The 8,260-nt window shown below is 34.3% G+C and overlaps 1 protein-coding gene across 1 annotated transcript; it reads left to right on the forward strand.

Moving 5' to 3' along the window:
* Positions 1 to 4: 4 nt before the first annotated feature.
* Positions 5 to 7,585, forward strand: LOC134686948 (uncharacterized). Its single transcript, XM_063546811.1, has 2 exons — positions 5 to 986; positions 3,350 to 7,585. Exons 1-2 carry the CDS (start codon positions 293 to 295, stop codon positions 4,399 to 4,401), a joined length of 1,746 nt encoding a protein of 581 aa, XP_063402881.1. The 5' UTR covers positions 5 to 292; the 3' UTR covers positions 4,402 to 7,585.
* The last annotated feature ends 675 nt before the right edge of the window (positions 7,586 to 8,260 follow it).

Consider the following 8,260-nt stretch of genomic DNA (forward strand, 5'->3'; position numbering starts at 1 on the left):
AACTATAAGACAGTTAATTTTAGTTCTGATTTTCAAAGCTTTTGATTGGCTGTTAATTAATTATGACATCATTGATCGTTTAACATTGTTACTGCCAGGTCTTGTGTCTTATCAAAGTTTATACAGAGTTTATATACAACATTCTATATTTTATTACAACTTATTTACACTATTGACATTATTATCATCATTCGATATTTATACGTTTTCCAAGGATATAACTGTTCTCAGATTATTTGCGAAGTGGAATTTATTAAAACATAAACACTCGGACATTGACCTTTCAGTGATCATGGCCGATCGCCGTGCACCTCGTTTCAGACAGAGGTCTAATCAGTGGAACAGTTCCGACCCAGCTAACTGGACTGCTAACAAATTGAAAGTTGAATTGGAAAGTATTAACATTTTTGTTCCTGTTTCTCTGGGAAAAAACATGCTTAAGAAGATTTACATGGATAACATCGCGCGTAGGAAAATCGCCCCAGCTGACCAACAGATGACAGGCAACACCTCACAGACATCAGCATCATCAGACATTGCACCAAGTACATCTACTGCTGATGCAAGTTCTAATTTGAACTCAGTTACAATTGCCAGTTCTAATCAAGCTCCCGATCAAAGAGATTTAACCTCGGACAGCGGAAGTAATTCGGCTAGGAGCATATCCGTGACAGAACCGCGGATGAATTTCCCGAGTGGAACGACCGGATCTACGTCATCCAATATGGCGGCGCCCAGTGCCAATGTCAACAATGAAGTTATGACAGGGATGTTAAATTCAATGCAGTCCATGCAAGGAACGATGCTGGGTTTACAGCAGACAGTTATTAAATTAATTAACATCAATGACAAACCAGTAACCGTTGGCGTTGAGGATAACAACCTCAGCACTGCATACGCAGCCATGGGAAACAACGATCCCGGTCCAAGGCCAAGCACCAGTGCAGGAGCTGAATCTCCATGTAGCCAGGCTTTCCCATTAAATGGTGGGTATCGTTTTCCTATATCAGAATTCGGGGTTCCATCAGAATGTATTCCCCATGTAGACATTGTTTCTGATGCTATAAAGAAACGCATTTGGGAAGGGAAAGATGTGAACTTAGCGGCCCTGTTAATTCCAAAACATGAAGCCGACAAGAACATTGTCCAACAACAAGGGTCTATAACAGTCAACTTATCTAACCACGAAGACACTAGGCTTCTTAAATCTTTGACCATTAGTGAATTCATAACTGCCTTTGGAAAATACAAGAGAGTGATGTGTTCGAAATTCACTAATAGGAGAATTGAGTTGGACAGATACGAGGCCAATATTATTGATATATACAATGTATATGGGGCTAAGTTTTATGACTACCATTGCCAATTTTCAGCCAGGGCAGCAGCAGCATTGAGAGACTGCAACATTAAAGTTGATTGGTCCATCAAAGATACCACTATGTTAAGTATGGTTGCAGGGAATGCTAAGGTCAATTCATGCTCTAATTGCGCATCTACCATGCATTTGTCATCATTTTGTCCACAAATTCAAAATACAGTAACAAACAAAGTGGCCAACACAGCTAGTTATTCTAAAAGTTCAACTTTTGCTGTGAAGGATTTGGACCGTTATGGTAGAAAAAGAGTAACTCATAATGAAACTGAAATCTGTAATAACTTTAATGATAGGAGGTGTAATAGGCAACCATGTCAATATGCGCATGTTTGTTCTATTTGCTATTCTTATAACCATGCAGCATTCAGGTGTCCAGGAAAGAAAAATCCAAAACAAAACAACACAGACAATATTAATAAATGACTAGATTTTAACCAGAGAGAAAAAGTTGATACTCCAATTAATGTAGATGAGTTAAAGCAACAGTTACATAATCATCCAGATAAACAATTTGTAAACTATTTATGCCATGGCCTTGCTTTTGGTTTCGATACCTTAATTTCTAATACAGATGTTCCTACTAAAGAATGTCGAAATTTAAGATCAGCTATTACTCAACCAGATATTGTTGATAAACTTATTGAAAGTGAAGTTAATTAAGGGTTTTTAGAAGGGCCATTTGAGGAATTGCATTTTCAGCAATACAGAGTAAGCCCAATAGGTGTTGCAATAGGAAAATATTCAGGAAAGCCAAGACTTATAGTAGACTTATCTTCCCCACATGAAAATATTGTGCATCAAAGTGTTAACGACATGATTGACAAAGATAGTTGCTCTTTATCATATGTGCGCATTGACGATGCAATTCAAATTATACAGAATTTAGGAAGATACACAACCATGTGTAAAACCGATATTTCTGATGCGTTCAAGTTAATGCCAGTATTACCCTCACAGTGGCACATGTTTTGTATTAAATGGCGTACAAAATATTATTTCTATACCAAACTTGCATTTGGCTGTCGATCAAGCCCAAGAATTTTTGATAACTTGTCGCAAGCAGTATGTTGGATAGCAAAGAATAATTTTGGCATAGAATTCATTTTGCACCTTCTTGATGACTTCATAACTTTTGAACATCCACATAAATGTGGACAGAGAAATATGGATTTATTATACTACATTTTTGACACTCTCAAGATTCCAATGGCTAAACATAAAACTTCAGGTCCAGACACAGTTATTGAATATCTTGGAATTATTCTGGATTCAAATTTAATGGAGGCAAGACTGCCAAACGATAAACTTATTCGAATTTCAACTTTCTTGAAAGAGTTTCTGATAAAAAAATCCTGCACAAAGCGGGAGGTGTTACAATTACTAGGCCATTTAAATTTTGCATCTAGAGTCGTTATCCCAGGGAGAACATTTGTATCCCATCTGATCTTAGTGTCAACAACAGTTAAGGCGTTACACCACTATATCAAACTAACATGTGAATGCAGGGAAGACATTCGAATGTGGCTCTTTTTTCTTTCAAATTGGAATGGTGTCAGCATGTTTTATAACAAAGAAAATATAACTTCTGATGACTTGTGTTTATATACAGATGCCTCTGGTTCTATCGGTTTTGGTGGCTATTATAAAGGACTGTGGTTTGCTGAATCATGGCCATCAATGTTTTCAAATTTAGTAGTTGATGAGAAAGAAGTATCTATAGCTTTTAGAGAATTGTACCCTATAGTGGTATCAGCCGTTTTGTGGGGACACATGTGGAAAAAGCAACGAATAATTTTTATGTGTGATAATGAGGCTACGGTAGCAATATTAAAAAAAGGACGTTCCAAATCAGCTCATATAATGCCTTTAGTAAGGAGACTTACATTAATTGCTGCACAACAAAATTTTGTGTTTTTGTCTAAACATGTACCAGGAAAATTTAATTCTAAAGCTGATGCTTTGTCTCGTTTGCAGATAAACAAATTTCGTCGCCTTGCAAAAGAAGCACAGGAGGTTCCATGCAAAGTTCCTCCTCCTCAACTTGTGTTATGGAGCTCGACACCGTAGTTAGCCAGTTGTGGGAGGCAGCAATATCTACAGGCACAAGAAAAACTTATGAAACTGGTTTTAGATCATACACTTCTTTTTTGTTATTAACTGGTGTTGTTGCTTTAATATTGCCTGGCTGTGTACCAGTCAATGAACAGTTATTATTACTTTTTGTTGCTTATTGTACAAGTAGACTACATATAAGTTATAGTACTATTAAATTGTATTTGTGTGGTATTAGGTTCAAATGTTTAGAACTTAACATAAATTATCCTGATTTAACTAAGTTAAGACGACTCAAAGCTATACTGAATGGAGTAAAGCGTACTTATAAAACCAATCCTAAACCAAGGTACCCTATAACTTTTGATATTTTACAGAAAGTCTGTCTCTGGCTGCGCCAGAACAGTAGTTATGAGAATTTATTATTAGAAACTATGTGTACAGTTGCATTTTTTGGTTTTTTAAGATGTGGTGAATTCACAGTTGATAGTTGTGGAAATTTTGATCCAGCTTTTAATTTATGTATTTCAGATATTACTATTCTAAGCGACAGTATACATCTTAAGCTTAAAATTTCTAAAACAGATCCTTTTAGACAAGGTGTGACTATTAAACTTTTTGAAACAGGTACTGAGATTTGCCCACATAGGATATGCTGTTTGTATATGAATAATCGCTTTCAAAGGAATCCGTCTCCTGAAACTCCATTGTTTGTCGATTTAACTGGGGCTGCTGTCACCAGAGCTAAATTTCTCTCTTTATTCAAACATGCTTTAGATAGTTTAGGTATTGACTCTACCTATTACAGTGGCCATTCTTTTCGTATCGGGGCAGCGACAACTGCCGGTTCAGTTCAGGTTGAGGACCACTTGATAAAAGTTATGGGAAGATGGTCTTCAGATGCTTACTGTAGATATATAAAAATTTCAGAGTCTGACCTGAAAAGAGCTCAAAATTCTTTAGCAAAGAATTGATAAAATTGGCAAATTTGTCAATCATTATATAACTATATATTATTATATGAGATACATTGTACTAGTTTTACAGTATACTATATTGCGGATCGATCTAGGATCACTTGTATGTCTGTCGTCATTTAGGTTTAGGAATAATTAGGACTTATGTAGTGTAGTATGATACATGTAATAACAATGATAAGATTGCATGTATATAAATGTATTGTTTTGATTTATATCTTTGGTTGTTATAACTTTTACTTAATTTTGGGGCACTCAGACCGCATACATTTCATGTATTCAATCTGATTTATGGCCGTATTAATTAATTAATCTGGTAATGGGAATACATAATTCATTAATTCCCCAAAATTCTGTAGTTTTCATTTGTTTCCATGTACAGTACATGTACATTAATATTTGAATGGGCTATTAAATTTGTCTAGCAGTTTTGCTATCTTCATCCACATCAATTTGAAGTAATGCTCTTCCGGCTCTTGTAGCACACTTGTCTTCCGGCTCTTGTAGTTCTGGGTACACCGAGTAGCATCTAACATTGCTTCCGGCTCTTGTAGCTAACTACACCGAGTTGACCGCTACACCGAGTTGAGCATTACTTCCATGTGCATTACTGACATTGTTATTCCGGCTCTTGTAGCCTAAGCTACAGCATTTACAGTGAGTAAACACTTACTCTTATGTTCTAAAAGCTTTCCAATAGCTGCTACACCGAGTTTAATTATGTCAGTAATTTAGAAAATGCTGAGTCTGCCCCAAACCCAAATCAAGTATAAGTTTTTAGTTATTTTGTATTAAGAAGTTATGTAATATAGTATAATCTTTCTGATTAGAGTAATTTTGAGTGATTTATTGTGTATGTAAATATTTTGATATTATGTTTTTTATTAATAGAAATTATTAACTACTTTAGTTTTGTCTAATTATTACATTAGGGAGTGATATAATCGAGAATCAAAATAGTAAGTCGACATCACCTTTCTTATTACTATACTAGTGGTAAGATCCGTCGTCAAATTATCCATACATGTAAATGTAGAAATTGGTATATGAGAAGCTGCACTCCTTTGCAAATATGGGGTATATGTCAATGCATAGGATGATACTAGGCAGAGTCTTTACAGTACTCAGTAACCTGTTATGCCTTATAGTAGAATATATGGCATCATTTTTAAGCTGTGCACATACTTGGTTAATCTTATAGAGTCTTGTCTTAGGTTGTTTCTTGCTTCTAGGCATATGTATATACACTTAGTTTATTGTCAAACTCTACAGAGCTCACAATGAGAAATTACTTGCAGTACACTATGAACACTAAAACATCAGGAACATCTACAACTATACATGTATGCTGATTGATCTCAGAATTACAATACAACACTATTACTATATTTGGTGGGATAAGAATACAGTTGAAGGATCAACATGGTTTTCTATTCTAATTAGTATTTACAAAATAAATTAAGACTTATAAGTATAAGTCATGTTTATGTTGTTAAATTGTTCCTATAGACTAAACTATAAGATAGTTAATTTTAGTTCTGATTTTCAAAGCTTTTGATTGGCTGTTAATTAATTATGACATCATTGATCGTTTAACATTGTTACTGCCAGGTCTTGTGTCTTATCAAAGTTTATACAGCCACCACCATCCCCGCCGCTCTTCCATAAATTTTGAATGTTGTTTAGGACATTTAATGTGGCTTTGTTAACATGTAACTTCTTGTGAATATTTTTCATATATTTATCCTTTTAATTTAGTACATTATCATGATTATTGTATGTATTTACACTTGTCGACTATATGCATGTACTTTGGGCAGATTCAGTTAAAATTGTTAAAGCCATATTGGCCGTATTAATTAATTAATCTGGTAATGGGAATACATAATTCATTAATTCCCCAAAATTCTGTAGTTTTCATTTGTTTCCATGTACAGTACATGTACATTAATATTTGAATGGGCTATTAAATTTGTCTAGCAGTTTTGCTATCTTCATCCACATCAATTTGAAGTAATGCTCTTCCGGCTCTTGTAGCACACTTGTCTTCCGGCTCTTGTAGTTCTGGGTACACCGAGTAGCATCTAACATTGCTTCCGGCTCTTGTAGCTAACTACACCGAGTTGACCGCTACACCGAGTTGAGCATTACTTCCATGTGCATTACTGACATTGTTATTCCGGCTCTTGTAGCCTAAGCTACAGCATTTACAGTGAGTAAACACTTACTCTTATGTTCTAAAAGCTTTCCAATAGCTGCTACACCGAGTTTAATTATGTCAGTAATTTAGAAAATGCTGAGTCTGCCCCAAACCCAAATCAAGTATAAGTTTTTAGTTATTTTGTATTAAGAAGTTATGTAATATAGTATAATCTTTCTGATTAGAGTAATTTTGAGTGATTTATTGTGTATGTAAATATTTTGATATTATGTTTTTTATTAATAGAAATTATTAACTACTTTAGTTTTGTCTAATTATTACATTAGGGAGTGATATAATCGAGAATCAAAATAGTAAGTCGACATCACCTTTCTTATTACTATACTAGTGGTAAGATCCGTCGTCAAATTATCCATACATGTAAATGTAGAAATTGGTATATGAGAAGCTGCACTCCTTTGCAAATATGGGGTATATGTCAATGCATAGGATGATACTAGGCAGAGTCTTTACAGTACTCAGTAACCTGTTATGCCTTATAGTAGAATATATGGCATCATTTTTAAGCTGTGCACATACTTGGTTAATCTTATAGAGTCTTGTCTTAGGTTGTTTCTTGCTTCTAGGCATATGTATATACACTTAGTTTATTGTCAAACTCTACAGAGCTCACAATGAGAAATTACTTGCAGTACACTATGAACACTAAAACATCAGGAACATCTACAACTATACATGTATGCTGATTGATCTCAGAATTACAATACAACACTATTACTATATTTGGTGGGATAAGAATACAGTTGAAGGATCAACATGGTTTTCTATTCTAATTAGTATTTACAAAATAAAATGTTGTTTGTTATATCAGACCCCATATCATGATAATTGGTCTTATATGAAAAGTGATATAATGTAAATCTATATTTATATTTAAAAAATAACTTGGTTAGAGAATGTTAAATCAATGTTTTATAATTGTGGACAAATGATAAACTTTTGTTTGCCCTTATCTGGTTTGTCATCCTAAAAATATTGTAAAAATATTATTCTTATTAATTTTCTTTCATATAATATTTAGTGCAAGTAACTTGCAGTTCAAATTACAAAATTAACAAATATGTATTGTTTGGAAATGAAAATAAAGAAATTATAGCATCAATGATAATGAAGTTGCTACTGTTTAAATTGAAATAAATATAAAAAAACAAATTTATTCTTGATTTTTTTCTACTTAAAAGAGAAAGTTAAGAACTTAAGACAGTGAATTCATTTGCCCTTTTACACAAGATCGTTACACTTTCACAATCCAATGTAACTGTAACTGTAGTTTTATCAGTGGCTGATCCAGAACTTTTCCTAAGGGGGAGCTCGCTGACTGACCTAAGGGGAGGGGGGGGGGCTCCAGTCATGCTTCAATGATTCCCTATATAATCAACCAAATTTCCCCCACAAAAAGCGGGGGCCCGGGCCACACACACACCCTGGATCCGCCTATGTTTATAAACCCACTCATATATGCAATATGAATGCAACACCAGTTTTCCAAGCAACCATTGACATAACATTTTCTAGATTTTTTTAGTGTCAATGAAAACAAACTCACATATTTCTTGTTAATTACAGTGATTGTAGATTGTTGTCAGGTGTGGATTAAGGGCGGTTTAAGCTTGAAACTTTAATTTCTCGTTAATT

Source organism: Mytilus trossulus, chromosome 10, assembly GCF_036588685.1.
Source record: "Mytilus trossulus isolate FHL-02 chromosome 10, PNRI_Mtr1.1.1.hap1, whole genome shotgun sequence".
Taxonomy (NCBI): domain Eukaryota; kingdom Metazoa; phylum Mollusca; class Bivalvia; order Mytilida; family Mytilidae; genus Mytilus; species Mytilus trossulus.

Excerpts from the sequence above, each read along its gene's own strand:
- LOC134686948 (XM_063546811.1), top strand. The coding sequence starts at position 293 with ATGGCCGATCGCCGTGCACCTCGTTTCAGACAGAGGTCTAATCAGTGG. Across the intron at positions 987-3,349 it reads CCAGGCTTTCCCATTAAATG|ATAAACAAATTTCGTCGCCT; the intron begins GTGGGTATCGTT and ends TCTCGTTTGCAG.